The 22,157-nt window shown below is 35.3% G+C and overlaps 1 protein-coding gene across 1 annotated transcript; it reads right to left on the bottom strand.

The window, feature by feature from the left end:
• Positions 1 to 2,872: 2,872 nt before the first annotated feature.
• Positions 2,873 to 20,040, bottom strand: LOC132555904 (protein DD3-3-like). The gene is made up of 14 exons (XM_060220283.1): positions 19,891 to 20,040; positions 19,042 to 19,122; positions 17,176 to 17,353; positions 16,447 to 16,629; positions 15,678 to 15,703; positions 15,012 to 15,079; positions 13,971 to 14,134; positions 13,376 to 13,523; positions 9,149 to 9,253; positions 8,969 to 9,031; positions 7,690 to 7,982; positions 6,637 to 6,708; positions 4,569 to 4,740; positions 2,873 to 3,330 (listed from the first exon to the last, which is right to left on the bottom strand). The coding sequence occupies exons 1-14, from the start codon at positions 20,038 to 20,040 to the stop codon at positions 3,126 to 3,128; spliced, it is 1,908 nt and encodes a 635-aa protein (XP_060076266.1). The 3' UTR covers positions 2,873 to 3,125.
• Between the last annotated feature and the right edge of the window lie 2,117 nt (positions 20,041 to 22,157).

Raw genomic sequence — 22,157 nt, 5'->3', positions numbered from 1 at the left:
ACGTATTGTACAGAAAAAAAACAGCATGAGATGTGGACAACTTGATTGCTATAGGGCTCCACCCTAATTATCAGGTGTTGCTGCCCAGAAGATAGACAACTTTTCACTTGAATTGGGCATCATTGCTTCATAATGTCATAAAGAAATATTTTCTATAAATATTTCAGGCTTGACTTTAACCTTTGACTAAGCCTGTAACATTAAGATGTGATATGTAAGTTTTACTATATACTAATTCATTTTCATAGTGACAATTTTGACTGCTGAATAGAAAAACCCATTGAGAGCTAGAACTTCTTGTGAAGAAGCCATGGAAGAAATGCAAGAGTAATCATCTGATGAGAACTAATGATATTTAGCAGCAATAGTTATTCTATTTATAGTAACCATTACCTTGACCTTTGACCTTAGGTCTTGGAAAAATCCTCCCAATCATGGACTTCCTTCAAAAAAGGAAGTATAAATATTGTATAGAAACAAGATTTGAAGAAGGGGGAAAAAAAACAAAACATTACTATAACTCACTCACATCTTAGAGGTAGGACCATAATCAAAATCTTGTTTGCTAAATCATACTTTGATAAATACTCCTCTATTTTCAAAATTACATTCTAATGTTACAGGAAAGTAGAAAGACTGACACACTACATTTCCAATCCCTTTCACCTCCTTTAACAAACAGAACAAAAAACTTGTTAAATACCAAAGTTATCCTTTATTGATATATTCCTGTGTCTGAACCAGCAGACTCAGAAAACACTATTTGCCAGCAAACAGTACACTGTACAAAAGTTAAACAAATGGAATGTATTAATAGGTATTGACTACTTGTACGTAATTTCATAAAATGTAAAATATATTTAAATCAGAAATAAAGACATGACAACATCAATATAACAATGGTTATTCCATTAGATTAAAGGCTGAATTTTGTTATATTACTCTTTGGTGATCAATTAAAATTCAAAAACAATTATCACAGATCTGTCCGACAGAAACAATATCATAGATCTTTTGATTATTGATGTGTGTTAATGCCCGACAAAAACAATTATCACAGATGTGATGATTAATGACCTGTGTTGATTACTAATATGTGTTGATAACTGTTCATTTGTCTACTTAGGTTCACTGTCATGATAAAACTTAATTGGGCAGATAGAAAAATGCATAGTACAAATTACCATAAAATATCAGATTTATCTGGAGGTGTCCAGAAAATGCCCAACAAAAATAATATCATAGATCTTATGATTACTGATGCGTGTTAATGTCTGTTCATTTGTTTACTTAAGTTCACTGTCATAATAGAACTTTACTGGGCAGTCAGAAAAATGCATAGTACAAATCACCACAAAATTAGTGTCACACGTCATTAAACCTGGGTATTAGTGTCACACGTCATTAAACCTGGGTATTAGTGTCACACGTCATTAAACCTGGGTATTAGTGTCACACGTCATTAAACCTGGGCATTAGTGTCACACGTCATTAAACCTGGGCATTAGCGTCACACGTCATTAAACCTGGGCATTAGTGTCACACGTCATTAAACCTGGGCATTAGTGTCACACGTCATTAAACCTGGGCATTAGTGTCACACGTCATTAAACCTGAGCATTAGTGTCACACGTCATTAAATCTGGGCATTAGTGTCACACGTCATTAAACCTGGGAGTTAGTGTCACACGTCATTAAACCTGAGCATTAGTGTCACACTTCATTAAACCTGGGCATTAGTGTCACACGTCATTAAACCTGGGCATTAGTGTTGTTTACTTTTATTGACTTAATCATCATAAAACAAAGTTATCAAGTTAATTAATGACATGTAAATTATATACAATTGTATTTTTTCAGGACATAATTAACACAAACAAGTTTCAGTCATAACAGAAGTGCGTGTTGTGATTGAAACCTACTTCAATTAATTTTCATACTTTGTTTCCTTGCCCTCATCCGATGTGCTGTGCCAACTTATGAACCAACTCACTCTAAACTGACATTCTATAAATTACATTATTTTTTAGAACACAATCCTACAGCTTAAAATTTATAGCTCAAAAGTAATAATATCATCAAAGTAATAATATCAACCATTAAATTATCTTTAAAGTAACAATCCTACAGCTAAAAGTTCAATGGTTTTAAGTAATAATATCAACCATTACGTTATCATTTGAGGACACAATCCTACAGCTAGAAGTTCAATGGTTCAAAGTTATAATCTCATCAAAGAAATAATATCAACCATTACGTTATCATTTGAGGACACAATCCTACAGCTAGAAGTTCAATGGTTCAAAGTTATAATCTCATCAAAGAAATAATATCAACCATTAGATTATTTTTGTTAATTTGAGGACACAATAATATCAAAGTTATAATCCATTACATTATCATTTGGAGCTAGAAGTTCAATGGTTCAAAGTTATAATCTCATCAAAGAAATAATATCAACCATTACATTATCATTTGAGGACACAATCCTACAGCTAGAAGTTCAATGGTTCAAAGTTATAATCTCATCAAAGAAATAATATCAACCATTACATTATCATTTGAGGACACAATCCTACAGCTAGAAGTTCAATGGCTTATAATCTCATCAAAGAAATAATATCAACCATTAGATTATTTTTTAGGACTAAATCCAACAGCTAGAAGTTTAATGGCTTTAAGTAATAATATCAACCATTACAATATCATTTGAGGACACAATCCTACAGCTGTAAATTTAACGATCCAAAGTAATAAATAAGAAGACAAAATACCTACATAAGATTTATCAAATAATATGACACACTTAAATGGCAAGTATATATTATAACAGTAGGACACGTTATTACATACAAAATGACCTTGACCTTGATCAAAAAGTATAAACAAAGCACTAAACCGTTGATATAAAACACAAAGGAAGGCAGGTCTTTTGACATTATATGGATACATGTTTGGTGTAACTAACTAATCCTCATACATCAAAAATAATGCTTTAGTTTTAGGACATGGCTTAATAGGTTACCCAGGTAATGTGTGTGAGGTGTTTCCTATTTTTTAACGATAACAGTCCTTTTGGCTGTAATATCTGTAGGGTGTAGAATCAAATTGTAGTTGCATTTTTTTTATTCAACAACAATAATAGTGCCCTTTTGACTGCGATTTGTAAAGTTGTTGTTTCGAGTGCACATGTAGTGGTATGTGCCTGACTTGAACTTTAACACAGCACCTTCATATGATGCTGGGGCGTTATTCAGCAGTTTATCCATAAGTGTCTTTGTGTCAGCAGATTCTCCGGACTGTCCTCCACAATCACTTCCCTTGACGCACCTATACAAACAAAATATAGACAAAAATTTATCTACACAAGATATACTGTGAGAAACACAAGGTAGTATGTGCCAGTTTATATCAAATAGATATGAATCAAATAAACCTGCACAACAAATTTTGAAATATATGTTTAACAAGTACACAATACATACCTATAACATCAAAAAATCAAACTCTTAAGATGAATTGTTCAGTACCATTATTAACCTGTCGTAACATTATAATTTGTTCAGTGTTAGTTGAATATATATTTTTTTTTGTATAAGAGGGAATTAAGATGTACCAATACAATTACTATGCTCTTCAGTTAAATTTGTACATTTTGTTTCCTAATAAATACAACCAGAATAATCATCATGGAAAGATATACTTCTATAAATTCTAAGGTGTCATTCATATGTCTAAATCTTATAATAGATTATAGGGACATGTTACATATTGTATCCAGATCTTATAATACATTATAAGGACATGTTACATAAAGTATCCAGATCTTATAATAGATTATAGGGACATGTTACATAAAGTATCCAGATATGATAGGGACATGTTACATAAAGTATCCAGATATGATAGGGACATGTTACATAAAGTATTCAGATCTTATAATAGATTACAGGGACATGTTACATAAAGTATCCAGATATGATAGGGACATGTTACATAAAGTATTCAGATATGATAGGGACATGTTACATAAAGTATTCAGATATGATAGGGACATGTTACATAAAGTATTCAGATCTTATAATAGATTATAGGGACATGTTACATAAAGTATCCAGATATGATAGGGACATGTTACATAAAGTATTCAGATATGATAGGGACATGTTACATAAAGTATTCAGATATGATAGGGACATGTTACATAAAGTATTCAGATATGATAGGGACATGTTACATAAAGTATTCAGATCTTATAATAGATTACAGGGACATGTTACATAAAGTATCCAGATATGATAGGGACATGTTACATAAAGTATCCAGATATGATAGGGACATGTTACATAAAGTATCCAGATATGATAGGGACATGTTACATAAAGTATTCAGATCTTATAATAGATTATAGGGACATGTTACATAAAGTATCCAGATATGATAGGGACATGTTACATAAAGTATCCAGATATGATAGGGACATGTTACATAAAGTATTCAGATCTTATAATAGATTATAGGGACATGTTACATAAAGTATCCAGATATGATAGGGACATGTTACATACATGTAGTATCCGGATGAGGCCATACTGACAGCTAGGTCCTTCGAGGACACTGATGTTTTTCCATGATAAATCCATTTCACCTCAGCATTCTGCCACATACTGGATCGTTCAAACGGCACTGGATAGTTGTCATTCAAGTCCTTAATTTGTACCATGTTGTTTCTATCAGTGCCTAGCATAAAACAGACATTTTTTGTTCCAATAAAATATAGTATTATATATGTGTTGAGTACAATCCTCCCTCCCACCTGGTGTCTTCACTCCTAATCACATTGATTAAATGATTCAGTTATTTTCTCACCTATAGTCCACCATGACCAGATGTAATTCAGTGTAACCTTCCTACATTTAGTCTACCAACCCTTGATGTAATTCAGTGTAACCTTCCTACATTTAGTCTACCAACCCTTGATGTAATTCAGTGTAACCTTCCTACATTTAGTCTACCAACCCTTAATGTAATTCAGTTTAACCTTCCTACATTTAGTCTACCAACCCTTGATGTAATTCAGTGTAACCTTCCTACATTTAGTCTACCAACCCTTGATGTAATTCAGTGTAACCTTCCTACATTTAGTCTATCATCTACTGATGTAATTCAGTTTAACCTTCCTACATTTAGTCTACCAACCCTTGATGTAATTCAGTGTAACCTTCCTACATTTAGTCTATCATCTACTGATGTAATTCAGTGTAACCTTCCTACATTTAGTCTATCATCTACTGATGTAATTCAGTGTAACCTTCCTACATTTAGTCTACCAACCCTTAATGTAATTCAGTGTAACCTTCCTACATTTAGTCTACCAACCCTTGATGTAATTCAGTGTAACCTTCCTACATTTAGTCTATCATCTACTGATGTAATTCAGTGTAACCATCCTACATTTAGTCTACCAACCCTTAATGTAATTCAGTGTAACCTTCCTACATTTAGTCTATCATCTACTGATGTAATTCAGTGTAACCTTCCTACATTTAGTCTACCAACCCTTAATGTAATTCAGTGTAACCTTCCTACATTTAGTCTATCATCTACTGATGTAATTCAGTGTAACCTTCCTACATTTAGTCTACCAACCCTTAATGTAATTCAGTGTAACCTTCCTACATTTAGTCTATCATCTACTGATGTAATTCAGTGTAACCTTCCTACATTTAGTCTATCATCTACTGATGTAATTCAGTGTAACCTTCCTACATTTAGTCTATCATCTACTGATGTAATTCAGTGTAACCTTCCTACATTTAGTCTATCATCTACTGATGTAATTCAGTGTAACCTTCCTACATTTAGTCTATCATCTACTGATGTAATTCAGTGTAACCTTCCTACATTTAGTCTACCAACCCTTAATGTAATTCAGTGTAACCTTCCTACATTTAGTCTATCATCTACTGATGTAATTCAGTGTAACCTTCCTACATTTAGTCTATCATCTACTGATGTAATTCAGTGTAACCTTCCTACATTTAGTCTATCATCTACTGATGTAATTCAGTGTAACCTTCCTACATTTAGTCTATCATCTACTGATGTAATTCAGTGTAACCTTCCTACATTTAGTCTATCATCTACTGATGTAATTCAGTGTAACCTTCCTACATTTAGTCTATCATCTACTGATGTAATTCAGTGTAACCTTCCTACATTTAGTCTACCAACCCTTAATGTATTTCAGTTTAACCTTCCTATACTTAGTCTACCAACCCTTAATGTAATTCAGTGTAACCTTCCTACATTTAGTCTACCAACCCTTAATGTAATTCAGTGTAACCTTCCTACATTTAGTCTATCATCTACTGATGTAATTCAGTGTAACCTTCCTACATTTAGTCTACCAACCCTTAATGTAATTCAGTGTAACCTTCCTACATTTAGTCTATCATCTACTGATGTAATTCAGTGTAACCTTCCTGCATTTAGTCTATCATCTACTGATGTAATTCAGTTTAACCTCCCTACATTTAGTCTATCATCTACTGGTGTGATACAATGTAATGTCACACATTTAGCCTACAACTTTCCAGAGCCCATTTTCTCCTGTATGACCCCTCTATAACTTACCATCCTTCCCTTGTCCCTCATCTCCTGCCTGTCCATCTCCACCATTCCCTCCATTGTTATGGCTATTGGAGCCTGGAAATTATAATGATAGAAATCAGATGCAAATGTAATGATAAATGAGAGTATTGTCAGATAAAGAAGGCTTTCAAACCTGATTTATAAGCAACATCTCGGTCACACTGGACATTTTGTCATTGAATTTAAATGTACCCAATTTGATGTAAATACATAAAATTTTATAATAATTATGCAGTTCTTTTGATAGGAAATCCACATGGATATTATTGTATTTCATTCCATCTGTTTCCAAATGTCTTAAGTATGAGGTAACAAATTCTAATTTCATGCTAAATAAATAATTTAGATCATGCACAAAAGTCTCGTCATCAATCCAACTTACATGTATTGAATGATTTCAAAATCTTAACAAGTTCACCAGGTGTGTACAGTAGATTAGGATGAAAATCGCGGATGTTTGGTAGACGTTGTACTTACCTGTCCACTGTATGTATTAAGATGTTAGATTGTAGACTAAGAGTGTTAGGGTGGAAGTCCACTGTATATGTACCAGATCATTAGATTAAGGGTGTTAGAGCAGGCGTGGTACTCACCTGTCCACTGTATATGTACCAGATCATTAGATTAAGGGTGTTAGAGCAGGCGTGGTACTCACCTGTCCACTGTATATGTACCAGATCATTAGATTAAGGGTGTTAGAGCAGGCGTGGTACTCACCTGTCCACTGTATATGTACCAGATCATTAGATCATTAGATTAAGGGTGTTAGAGCAGAAGTGGTACTCACCTGTCCACTGTATATGTACCAGATCATTAGATTAAGGGTGTTAGAGCAGGCGTGGTACTCACCTGTCCACTGTATATGTACCAGATCATTAGATTAAGGGTGTTAGAGCAGAAGTGGTACCCACCTGTCCACTGTATATGTACCAGATCATTAGATTAAGGGTGTTAGAGCAGAAGTGGTACTCACCTGTCCACTGTATATGCACCAGATCATTAGATTAAGGGTGTTAGAGCAGAAGTGGTACCCACCTGTCCACTGTATATGTACCAGATCGTTAGATCGCAGATTAAGGGTGTTAGGGTGGAAGTCATACTCGACAGCTGGGTACACCTGGACTATATTGCCCCGCTTGCCCCTGATGTTAAGGTTGTAGATCCTGTCATTCTCCATTCCTGTGGGGCGTGGTTTGAGGAGAAATACGTGACTACGGTCCTGGAATATACGTCCTGTTTGATCAGTATTGATGTTAAGCCGGAGTGCTGATCTTTCACCAACATCAATATAGGGGTTTTGTTCTACAGGAGACATGGTCTTTGTCAATCTGAAGGAAAAGCATGATAGAATTAGATATAGTATAGCCAAACAATGAAATGCTTACCTGTCTCAGTATATATGTATTGTGTGAATGACAGAAGTTACCTGTCTCAGTATATAGGTATTGTGTGAATGACAGAAGTTACCTGTCTCAGTATATAGGTATTGTGTGAATGACAGAAGTTACCTGTCTCAGTATATAGGTATTGTGTGAATGACAGAAGTTACCTGTCTCAGTATATAGGTATTGTGTGAATGACAGAAGTTAACTGTCTCAGTATATAGGTATTGTGTGAATGACAGAAGTTACCTGTCTCAGTATATAGGTATTGTGTGAATGACAGAAGTTACCTGTCTCAGTATATAGGTATTGTGTGAATGACAGAAGTTACCTGTCTCAGTATATAGGTATTGTGTGAATGACAGAAGTTACCTGTCTCAGTATATAGGTATTGTGTGAATGACAGAAGTTACCTGTCTCAGTATATAGGTATTGTGTGAATGACAGAAGTCACCTGTCTCAGTATATAGGTATTGTGTGAATGACAGAAGTCACCTGTCTCAGTATATAGGTATTGTGTGAATGACAGAAGTCACCTGTCTCAGTATATAGGTATTGTGTGAATGACAGAAGTTACCTGTCTCAGTATATAGGTATTGTGTGAATGACAGAAGTTACCTGTCTCAGTATATAGGTATTGTGTGAATGACAGAAGTTACCTGTCTCAGTATATAGGTATTGTGTGAATGACAGAAGTTACCTGTCTCAGTATATAGGTATTGTGTGAATGACAGAAGTTACCTGTCTCAGTATATAGGTATTGTGTGAATGACAGAAGTTACCTGTCTCAGTATATAGGTATTGTGTGAATGACAGAAGTTACCTGTCTCAGTATATAGGTATTGTGTGAATGACAGAAGTTACCTGTCTCAGTATATAGGTATTGTGTGAATGACAGAAGTTACCTGACTCAGTATATAGGTAATACATACACATTTCTGTTGTGGCTACTGTCTGTAGCATAAGGATCAAAGTCATCTGTGGAAATGTTATATCTGTAAAAGAAGAAAACAATTGTTAAAATGTTGAATATGAAAACTTTTATTCCGACACTGATTTTAATGAACACTTCTGCCACTGCTACATTTCACATTTAACAGAATATCACTAACCTGATCCTGAAAACACATCTCTTAGTGTTACCAGAAGGGAAATAGGGTAGTGTCCAGTCATATTTAAGAGCTGTACCATCAACTCCATTTCCAAGATGATTAGATCTGTGATAAGAACGATACATATACATTAATTAAAATAGTTTACCAAAGCTGATAGAGCTTAATATGAGCAGTTTATTGTTTTACTTACAGAGGGTGAAATTTTGGAGCCAAAAGAGTCTGAACCCTGTATCAATCACTGCTACCACAGAGGATGACCTTTAAACTTATATCAATCACTGCTACCACAGAGGATGACCTTTAAACTTATATCAATCACTGCTACCACAGAGGATGACCTTTAAACTTATATCAATCACTGTTACCACAGAGGATGACTTTAAACTTATATCAATCACTGTTACCACAGAGGATGACCTTTAAACTTATATCAATCACTGCTACCACAGAGGATGACCTTTAAACTTATATCAATCACTGTGTACCACAGAGGATGACCTTTAAACTTATATCAATCACTGTTACCACAGAGGATGACCTTTAAACTTATATCAATAACTGCAGCCACAGAGGATGACCTTTAAACTTATATCAATAACTGCTACCACAGAGGATGACCTTTAAACTTATATCAATCACTGTTACCACAGAGGATGACCTTTAAACTTATATCAATAACTGCTACCACAGAGGATGACCTTTAAACTTATATCAATCACTGTTACCACAGAGGATGACCTTTAAACTTATATCAATCACTGTTACCACAGAGGATGACCTTTAAACTTATATCAATCACTGTTACCACAGAGGATGACCTTTAAACTTATATCAATCACTGTTACCACAGAGGATGACCTTTAAACTTATATCAATCACTGTTACCACAGAGGATGACCTTTAAACTTATATCAATCACTGTTACCACAGAGGATGACTTTAAACTTATATCAATCACTGTTACCACAGAGGATGACCTTTAAACTTATATCAATCACTGTTACCACAGAGGATGACTTTAAACTTATATCAATCACTGCTACCACAGAGGATGACTTTAAACTTATATCAATCACTGCTACCACAGAGGATGACCTTTAAACTTATATCAATCACTGTACCACAGAGGATGACCTTTAAACTTATATCAATCACTGCTACCACAGAGGATGACTTTAAACTTATATCAATCACTGCTACCACAGAGGATGACCTTTAAACTTATACCAATCTCTGTTACCACAGAGGATGACCTTTAAACTTATATCAATCACTGCTACCACAGAGGATGACTTTAAACTTATATCAATCACTGTTACCACAGAGGATGACCTTTAAACTTATATCAATCACTGCTACCACAGAGGATGACCTTTAAACTTATATCAATCACTGTTACCACAGAGGATGACTTTAAACTTATATCAATCACTGCTACCACAGAGGATGACTTTAAACTTATATCAATCACTGCTACCACAGAGGATGACTTTAAACTTATATCAATCACTGCTACCACAGAGGATGACCTTTAAACTTATATCAATCACTGCTACCACAGAGGATGACTTTAAACTTATATCAATCACTGCTACCACAGAGGATGACCTTTAAACTTATATCAATCACTGTTACCACAGAGGATGACCTTTAAACTTATATCAATCACTGCTACCACAGAGGATGACCTTTAAACTTATATCAATCACTGTTACCACAGAGGATGACTTTAAACTTATATCAATAACTGCAGCCACAGAGGATGACCTTTAAACTTATATCAATCACTGTTACCACAGAGGATGACTTTAAACTTATATCAATATCTGCAGCCACAGAGGATGACCTTTAAACTTATATCAATCACTGTTACCACAGAGGATGACCTTTAAACTTATATCAATCACTGTTACCACAGAGGATGACCTTTAAACTTATACCAATCACTGTTACCACAGAGGATGACCTTTAAACTTATATCAATCACTGTTACCACAGAGGATGACTTTAAACTTATATCAATCACTGCTACCACAGAGGATGACCTTTAAACTTATATCAATCACTGTTACCACAGAGGATGACCTTTAAACTTATATCAATCACTGCTACCACAGAGGATGACCTTTAAACTTATATCAATCACTGTTACCACAGAGGATGACTTTCAACTTATATCAATAACTGCAGCCACAGAGGATGACCTTTAAACTTATATCAATCACTGTTACCACAGAGGATGACTTTAAACTTATATCAATCACTGCTACCACAGAGGATGACCTTTAAACTTATATCAATCACTGTTACCACAGAGGATGACCTTTAAACTTATATCAATCACTGCTACCACAGAGGATGACCTTTAAACTTATATCAATCACTGTTACCACAGAGGATGACTTTCAACTTATATCAATAACTGCAGCCACAGAGGATGACCTTTAAACTTATATCAATCACTGTTACCACAGAGGATGACCTTTAAACTTATATCAATCACTGCTACCACAGAGGATGACCTTTAAACTTATATCAATCACTGTTACCACAGAGGATGACTTTAAACTTATATCAATAACTGCAGCCACAGAGGATGACCTTTAAACTTATATCAATACTGTTACCACAGAGGATGACTTTAAACTTATATCAATATCTGCATCCACAGAGGATGACCTTTAAACTTATATCAATCACTGTTACCACAGAGGATGACCTTTAAACTTATATCAATCACTGTTACCACAGAGGATGACTTTAAACTTATATCAATCACTGCTACCACAGAGGATGACCTTTAAACTTATACCAATCACTGTTACCACAGAGGATGACCTTTAAACTTATATCAATCACTGTTACCACAGAGGATGACTTTAAACTTATATCAATCACTGCTACCACAGAGGATGACTTTAAACTTATATCAATCACTGTTACCACAGAGGATGACCTTTAAACTTATATCAATCACTGTTACCACAGAGGATGGCCTTTAAACTTATATCAATCACTGTTACCACAGAGGATGACTTTAAACTTATATCAATCACTGCTACCACAGAGGATGACTTTAAACTTATATCAATCACTGTTACCACAGAGGATGACCTTTAAACTTATATCAATCACTGCTACCACAGAGGATGACCTTTAAACTTATATCAATCACTGTTACCACAGAGGATGACTTTAAACTTATATCAATCACTGTTACCACAGAGGATGACTTTAAACTTATATCAATCACTGTTACCACAGAGGATGACCTTTAAACTTATATCAATCACTGTTACCACAGAGGATGACCTTTAAACTTATATCAATCACTGCTACCACAGAGGATGACTTTAAACTTATATCAATCACTGCTACCACAGAGGATGACCTTTAAACTTATATCAATCACTGCTACCACAGAGGATGACCTTTAAACTTATATCAATCACTGTTACCACAGAGGATGACTTTAAACTTATATCAATCACTGCTACCACAGAGGATGACTTTAAACTTATATCAATCACTGCTACCACAGAGGATGACCTTTAAACTTATATCAATCACTGCTACCACAGAGGATGACTTTAAACTTATATCAATCACTGCTACCACAGAGGATGACCTTTAAACTTATATCAATCACTGTTACCACAGAGGATGACTTTAAACTTATATCAATCACTGCTACCACAGAGGATGACCTTTAAACTTATATCAATCACTGCTACCACAGAGGATGACTTTAAACTTATATCAATCACTGCTACCACAGAGGATGACTTTAAACTTATATCAATCACTGCTACCACAGAGGATGACCTTTAAACTTATACCAATCACTGTTACCACAGAGGATGACCTTTAAACTTATATCAATCACTGTTACCACAGAGGATGACCTTTAAACTTATATCAATCCCTGTTACCACAGAGGATGACTTTAAACTTATATCAATCACTGCTACCACAGAGGATGACCTTTAAACTTATATCAATCACTGCTATCACAGAGGATGACCTTTAAACTTATATCAATAACTGTACCCACTAAGGATGACCTTTAACCATGTATCAATCTAAGTTTCTACAATTTTAATTCAAAGTGTTCCAATTTTTTCTCACTTCAAGGAGGAAATATAATTGTGCAAAAATAAACACTTTATATATATTACATATATCAAATATATCATTTACTGAATGGTTTAGGATCCACTTTACCTGGAAAAGTCTGCAGCTCTACAATTTGGAGCATCAAGCTTGATAAGGCATTCCTTCTTTGTGACATCCTGCGCATCAAATGGTACGGCCCAGATGTAGGTATAGCCACCAGCACTCTGTCTGGTACACTGATCCTCACTCGTGTAGGCTATATATAGAGTAGACATGTATCTCATTACCCTCACTACTAAATGTTGGAAATAATGGTGTTTGGAATAAACATAGTCAATCACATCTCTATGGCTTTCTAATGGACCACTAACAAGAAATCTAACAAGAGGCCAAATTGACCTAAATAGCTCACCAGTTCTACAGCTAATAAAGAGAAGATTTTGATGAAAGAATGATGCTTTCCAAGGTATGTGCTTATTTATATATCATTCCTCATGTCACCTTGAAAGCGGGTCATGTAAATTCATTTGAGCACTACTGGCAAACACGATGACCCTGGGCCTATTGTTATTCGTAAAAGATGAGCCGAACAAATTTTAACACATCGGAAACTTTAATTCTTCATGTAGTCATGGCATTTTATGACATCTACTGAACATAGAGCTTTTGTTGATTGTAATTGTGAGATATTTTGACAACCTACCTGGAGCTTTCTCTAAGTAGTTATGGAAGGCTACCCACTGGCCACCATTATCAACACACTCTTCCTGGTTGTTCCACTTGGATGCATGCTTGCGGCTTCCATCACCATAGTCTTCCACACAGGCATGATAGGATCGGCTGTTAAAACTCTCCTTTTCATAATACCTATAAATATAGAAAAAAGGCTTTATCATGTGTATCAAGTAGAACTAACAATACCTATAAATAGGCAGATATCAGAACATTCTCAAAGTCACAAATAAACACCAACTTATTGTAGAATCCAAGCATGATAACTTCTGACACATCTATTGATCATCATCCAGGTGTTATACAATTTACCTACACTTGTAGTAAGTACTACACCTTTTTGTGTAGTATTGATCATCATCCAGGTGTTATACAATTTACCTACATTTGTAGTAAGTACTACGCCTTTTTGTGTAGTATTGATCATCATCCAGGTGTTATACAATTTACCTACACTTGTCTTAAGTACTACACCTTTTTGTGTAGTATTGATCATCATCCAGGTGTTATACAATTTACCTACACTTGTAGTAAGTACTACATCTTTTTGTGTAGTATTGATCATCATCCAGGTGTTATACAATTTACCTACACTTGTAGTAAGTACTACACCTTTTTGTGTAGTATTGATCATCATCCAGGTGTTTAACAATTTACCTACACTTGTCGTAAGTACTACACCTTTTTGTAGGTCATTGTTCAAGTACGTACTATTCAGGTCAATTGTTCAAATTCAAAATGAGGAAGAAAGCTTGGGTAAAAAATACTTACCAAAATCTATGTATAACATCTTAATACTGGGTGTTGACTATTCATGGTGAATTAACTTAGCATTCTTTTTTATGTGCATGCCATTAACTTTTTGCTCTTTTTCACTTGTATCGTAATTTGGGATGAAAATCAGGGTGACTCTCACCAAGACAGGAACATCTTACTGCTATGCAGACTCCTATACTTGACGTTCAAACTGTTTCACCTCCATCATATGACCAGTATTAGTGATAGTACTTACTGACACATGGAAGCGTTTTCTGCCAACACAGCAATATCTGTCCAGGGAGTTGGATGCCACAGTAAGCACTGTTAAAAGCTAAAGTTTGACCTACAGCATGTATGATTCTCACACAAAGCACTGTTAAAAGCCAAAGTTGGACCTACAGCAGGTATGATTCTCACGGTAAGCACTGTTAAAAGCTAAAGTTGGACCTACAGCATGTATGATTCTCACACAAAGCGCTGTTAAAAGCCAAAGTTGGACCTACAGCATGTATGATTCTCACACAAAGCACCGTTAAAAGCCAAAGTTGGACCTACAGCAGGTATGATTCTCACAGTAAGCACTGTTAAAAGCCAAAGTTGGACCTACAGCAGGTATGATTCTCACGGTAAGCACTGTTAAAAGCTAAAGTTGGACCTACAGCATGTATGATTCTCACACTAAGCACTGTTAAAAGCCAAAGTTGGACCTACAGCAGGTATGATTCTCACACAAAGCACTGTTAAAAGCCAAAGTTGGACCTACAGCATGTATGATTCTCACAGTAAGCACTGTTAAAAGCTAAAGTTTGACCTACAGCATGTATGATTCTCACACAAAGCACTGTTAAAAGCCAAAGTTGGACCTACAGCATGTATGATTCTCACACAAAGCACTGTTAAAAGCCAAAGTTGGACCTACAGCAGGTATGATTCTCACACTAAGCACTGTTAAAAGACAAAGTACTTGATCCCTCTACTTGTATATCAATTATGTTTAAAATGACAGCACACAAATCTTTCTCCTGAAACACTGACACCAAACAGCCACCAATATCATATTGTATTTATATATAGCTTTGATAGACAAGTTTTATCCTATATCATATTATTTAGAGACACATGAACAAGAGGCCCAAGGAACCTGAATTGCTTGTCAATCACTTATTGCTGTTTGTAAACACTTTTACAATGGTGAACTAAAATACCCGGTCAAATTTATTTGCACATTTGTTTTTGAAAACATGACAAGGTAAGTTACTTTTTTTCAAACACTGTTGAACATCTTTCAAGAAGGCATAACTTTTCTATATCTTTTAAATTTCATAGTCGTTGTTCGATCATTTGACCCCTGTGACCCTGAAAGTAGGTCATTCATTTAACAAACCCATCAACCTTTTGCCCCAGCATGTCAAATATCATTAACCTATGCTTATTGGGTACTGAGAAAAAGTTGTCAAATGCAAAAAAATTCAACACAAGGAGGATGATAGATGCCATACCATGGTTTAATCTATTTATAGTACCAGTAGGTCCAAATTGTAATATAGTGTTCGTAAACTCTGATGTATCCACAGATTCCATTACCTATATCATACACATGTGTATGACGAGTAAATACCCCAGGCCAAAACTGCCTTACTGACTTATGCTGTTATAATTAAGATCATGAAATCTGTGTTCACCCTAACCTTTGTTGCGTTGACGTATATAACAGTAGTCGTACCACTCCCACGGTTCCTGAATCACACGACTGGACTTGACATTTTGATTTTTCCTGTTGTTTTTCTGCCTCATTGTCTCGTCTAAGTTGTTGGGAGGTTGATATTCTTGAGTATTTGTCTGTGCTCCATTCCTTAGTGTATCATCTGTACCTGTCCCGTAAATATACATCAATTTGTTAATTACAGGCAGCGTATGAGGCTTTGACATCAAAACTGCCTGACATTTGTAAATAAGTAAATAGGGAATTTACATCATCATTACATGTATCACTCTGTAGATAATAGGTATGTATGACTACCTGTGTATAATCACCTCTAGTTAACCCAATACTTTTATACCTGAAAAATATATAACTGATCTATGTAAGCAGACAGGACAGTAACAGGAATTATAGGAACTTTCAATGATTACATTAACAAATATATGTACATCTACCTCTAATAATGTCGACATACAATCGAATAAATATATCATCAATGAATGTTATCTTTAATAAATAACAAATAAAAGGAACTGACACCAACAGCATGAGACTTATAATGAGGGGACAAAATAAAGATAAGTTAAAAGTGGTTGGGACAAAAAGTTAACTATCCCCCAGGTGAGGGCAATAGTACAGGATGTTCCGTTAATTAAGAGCAATTAAAACTTGTTGGGACCTTTATTGTGATGAGCAAAGAATAGTGAGAGCTCACCTGTGGGCGAGTCTACATCGTCCTGACACATATACTGCAGTACCAAGTGACAGTTCTGTTTTTGAGGATTAGTGTCCTCGTTACCACCACATCCATGCTGGTTTGTCCATTCGACAGACAGGAAGCTTTTACCAGCATCATTTGTCTTTGTTTTCCACGATCCACTTTGAAAATATTTCTACAAAAAAATAACAAGTGAGTTATTGGCTTCTGCAGCATCTGTTGTCCATCCATCCCTCTATTGTCCATCCCTCCATCACCTTTTTTCTACATATTGCTACTAGGCATGGATGACTTTGTCAATTTTCATCAAATTTTGTCTGAAGCATACTTTGGGAAGAGGAACAAATTTTCTATAAACAACAGGTCTCGTCCATCTGGGCTGGGAGGGGCAGGGCCCTATAGGGAAAACAGAGTACATTCTTTAATATGCTACTCCTCCTGTAGGAATGATTAGATTCTGCCCAAATTTAGTATAAATCATTGTTGGGGGAAGGGGAATCAATTTGGTATAAATGGTAGGTCTGGGCCCCTCGGGGCAGGGCCAAATAGAGGAAATGCTCCTCCAGTAGGATTAATTGGAATTTGCTCAAATTTGGTCAGAAGTAGTCTTGGATAAAGGGGATCAATTTTGTATCAGCGAAAGGTCGAAAGGTCCGTTTGGGCAGGAGAGGCAGAGCCCAATAGGGGAGACAGAGGAAGTTCTTTAAAATCCCACGTCTCCTGTAGGAATAATTGGATAGTAAAAATGGTTTGGCTGACAGAAGGTTGGGGTCCAATAGGAAAATAGATTTATTTTGTGTTGTGTACTTAGATGTTTCGAATTCCCTTTCCTTTAGCTTTCATGAAGCAATTTCTGCCAAGCATAGCCAGATGAACAATACAAGCCCAATGAGCCTCTTGTTGTACATCTATACTGAACAGTAAATACACCAAGCTCTGTCAATAATTTACTTATCCTGTCACAGACACTTCTGTAAAATGGGTCAAGGTCAAAATAATTAAAATGGCATAATATCACACTATACAACAATTAACTTTTTTAAAGTTTAAAACAAGGAGTTGTTAACCCTCAAAAGGTAATGTGAATTAATTTACTAAAAAAAACTGTTTTGTTAAACAAAACATTTAAGATATCCATATTATAACTAAAAGAACTTTAGTCTCAATTATCAATTTGGAAAGAAAAGCTTACGTCATGAAAATTCCCTATCACAACTTATTTATACAATATTAGTATCACAAAGGACACTTCATATATGAAGTATCATGGCATGTAAGTTAATTCGCCCTTCATCAGCTTAGAGCAGTGGGCTGGCAATATCCTTTGTGGTATCATAATTAGGGAAAATTTAAGCCGAAATACTACTAAAAACTTGATGTTATCTCTTGACTGAACTGTAAGTTCTAACCAACCTCTACTGTTTGTCCTCACCACAGTTAGATTACCATCCTGTAATATTTGCCCTCATCACATTTAGATTACCATCATGTAATATTTGCCCTCACCACAGTTAAGCACAGATAGATTACCATCTTGTACTGTTTGCCCTCATCATAACAAACTAACCATCATGAACTGCTTGCCCTCACCACAACTAACATACCATCCTGTAATATTTGCCCTCATCATAATAACCTTACCATCCTGTACTGTTTGCCCTCATCATAATAACTTTACCATCCTGTACTCTTTGCCCTCATCATAACAAACTTACCATCCTGTAATATTTGCCCTCATCATAACAAACTAACCATCATGAACTGTTTGCCCTCACCGCAACTAACTTATTGTCCTGTAATATTTGCCCTCACCACAGTTAGATTACCATCCTGTAATATTTGCCCTCATCATAACAAACTTACCATCCTGTACTGTTTGCCCTCGTTGTTGTTAGCTTTGTCTTCAGTAGCATCACCAACGTTATAACCACCTCGGTTGTTGTTCTGTAAAGAAACATTTCCCTGTTAAAACCTGTAGAAAAGGCAACAAGAGTCATCTCTGTGGGAAATATAATTGATGAATAAAAATTTCATATTCATCAGGCAGCTTAACCTGCTTAAAAGACCAACACAGAACAGTCTAATTGTGTGAGAGACAACTGTCAAATCAATCACATCAGTTATACTAGCTGAATCTGCAAGTGTAACAGTATTCAGAGATCAAGTAGTTCCTCTGAATATAGACAATCCCATTTCAAAATTACAGAACCATATCTTAAATTCCATGTTTAAAATGACAAAAATAGATCAGTACAGGTACATAATTAATTTTTGATAGTAAAAAAAGTTAATTATTTAATAATTAATTATGCTGCTGTGACAATACAAATGTTGTCATATAATGGGTTTTCTTAGCAAGGTTTAAATTCTAGCTTATTTAATTACTAGGTAATAGGTAGCTGTTAGGTACTAGTACTGAAACACACCAGTAATAAACCCAACCTATTCTTCCTGATGAGTTAAAATGAATACTAAAATAAGAACGTTTGATTGGACTCTCCTCAATGAGGAATTTACAGAAGTTTACCAATACACTAAAACAAGAATTTTAGATCACTGAAATAACACATTAAATGTCAACCCTCGTATTTGGAATCTAAAACAAGAAATTTACACTCACTTAAACAAACTGAATTACAATAGTTATATTAAATACAATGAAAATTTATATCATTAATTACCCGGTGGATATAGCACTATTATGACAAGTACCTGTGAATCAAACACACGATTGGCATTGGTTCGAGTTGCTGTGGTTTCTGCTAGTCTGTTGTTAGAACCTCGTGGGATATGTAAGTATATGTCTGCTCGTACACTGATCATCATCAGCAGCAGGCAGCTCCAATGTAACACAGGCTTCATCATACCTGTAATATAATAGTAGGCATATCAAAACACATTGTATCAATGTCTGCCTTTGAAAGGTTTATCATCCAGCAAAAAGCAAGAGTCATTTTAAGATGATCGGGAAATCCTTACAGCAGCTGGTGGCAGGCTGTCTAGCACTTCTGGACAAAAAATTGGGGCTAAATTTAGGGCTAAAATTACAAAATTTTAGGGCAAATTTAGGGCTAAAATTAGGAATTTTGTAACTAGAATAGGGAGTATGAAAGCATTAAACTGACTTACCTTTGAAAATTTGACAAAATAGAAACTAACACACAATGTCTTAATTGCAGGAAAGGTGTTTTAGGGATGCTGGACAGCCTGTGGTGGATACCTAACTGAACAACATATGGGAGGCCTGTCCCATCCCATCCTGAGAAATTAGGGTAACGTGTCTTGTCAGCATAAAATGGTCTGTTTACCTAGCTTCCCCTGAGAAATACAAACCACCACAGGTCAAAGGCATTCAACCATGTACCTCTGATCTGAAGAAATATAAGAACCTACTGCGTGTCATGGCCACTCCCTAGCTTCCTGCGAAAAACAAACCACCATGGGTCAGGAGTATTCAACCATGTTCCTCTGATCTGAAGAAATATAAGAACCTACTGCGTGTCATGGCCACTCCCTTGCTTCTTGAGAAACACAAACCACCACGGGTCAAGGGCATTCAACCATGTACCTCTGATCTGAAGAAATATAAGAACCTACTGCGTGTCATGGCCACTCCCTAGCTTCCTGCGAAAAACAAACCACCATGAGTCAGGAGTATTCAACCATGTTCCTCTGATCTGAAGAAATATAAGAACCTACTGTGTGTCACCGCCCCTTTGTCTTTATGTTACCTTTACATAAATACAGCAAACATGTATCCACATTTGGATCTTGTCTAATTTTCAAAAGTTTGGTTCAGTTACATGTGCTTTTATATTAATCCTCATTATTAATTTGTTATATCATTGGGTGTGTATTACTGGGAAAGGTATATGAGCAATGAAGGAATAACAACATTAAGGACAAGTAAATCATCAAATTTCCAAGGCAATCTGCCTCTTTATCAAGACACATCACACATCAAGACCTTTATTAAGACACATCACATACATAGAACATATATCATATTGTAAAACAAAGACAAATTTAAAGTTAAAAACTGTTTCCAAAAAAGTAGTGTAAATTTACATGTAGGGCAATATATCACACTTAATGATAAAAACAATAGTGTACAGCTTGACTGACCTTGGTATGTTCTAATTACCATATTTGTCATCCCTTAATCTTACAGATAGTGTTTCAACAATTTTTTACTTTATCTTAGATAAATATTATCTGTAAAAACATTTTTACAAATGTTTCTGTAATTTCCAAAACATTAAGATTTTCGTTGAAACTGATGTGTGCTCCAGAAAATGATTTTATCGGACACAAAATTTTAATGAAGGGCAATACTTTTGTAATTAAGGGGGTATACTGTACATCATCTTAGTATGATTAATGTATACACGAAGTTTCATTATCCCAGCTCAAATGCAAGCAATTTAAAGATGAGTTCTAGACACAAAGTTTTAACAAAGGGAAATAACTCCTTTATTCGAGGGGTTGAGAGCCTTGAATTTGGTACATTCCCCTAGTATGACTAACATATACACAAAGTTTCATGATCCATGCTCAACTATGGGCAAAGTTATGCCCAAGACGTGAAAGGACAGCCATAAAGACGGACAAGGCGACGACTATATGCTCACCGGTAAATTTCATGGAGCATAAAAACCAAAAAATACCTAAATTTAAACAAAATCATAATCAAAACTAAAATTCAATGAAACAACGATGATGTATGAACAAAAGAAAGATTTACATGGTGAGTCCTGAAAAAGTACAAGGACCAGGTGTTCCTGCTTTATCCATGACACTACACATGAAAATCTTGATCAATCCAAGTAAATAATGCAGCATATTCACTACAGTGGATTATGATCACTCACCAAAGTAGTGAAACAACTAATAGAGAACAATAATTTTAAATACTGTGATAATATTCTGTCGGTCTACCACCTTGATTGATTACATCAATAAAAAATCAAACATTTCCA

Source organism: Ylistrum balloti, unplaced genomic scaffold (genome assembly GCF_031769215.1).
Source record: "Ylistrum balloti isolate Yb309-2 unplaced genomic scaffold, AGI_CSIRO_Ybal_v1 Utg370524, whole genome shotgun sequence".
NCBI lineage: Eukaryota > Metazoa > Mollusca > Bivalvia > Pectinida > Pectinidae > Ylistrum > Ylistrum balloti.
Note: the sequence above shows the minus strand (reverse complement) of the source record. Positions and strands in the feature narration are given on the sequence as shown.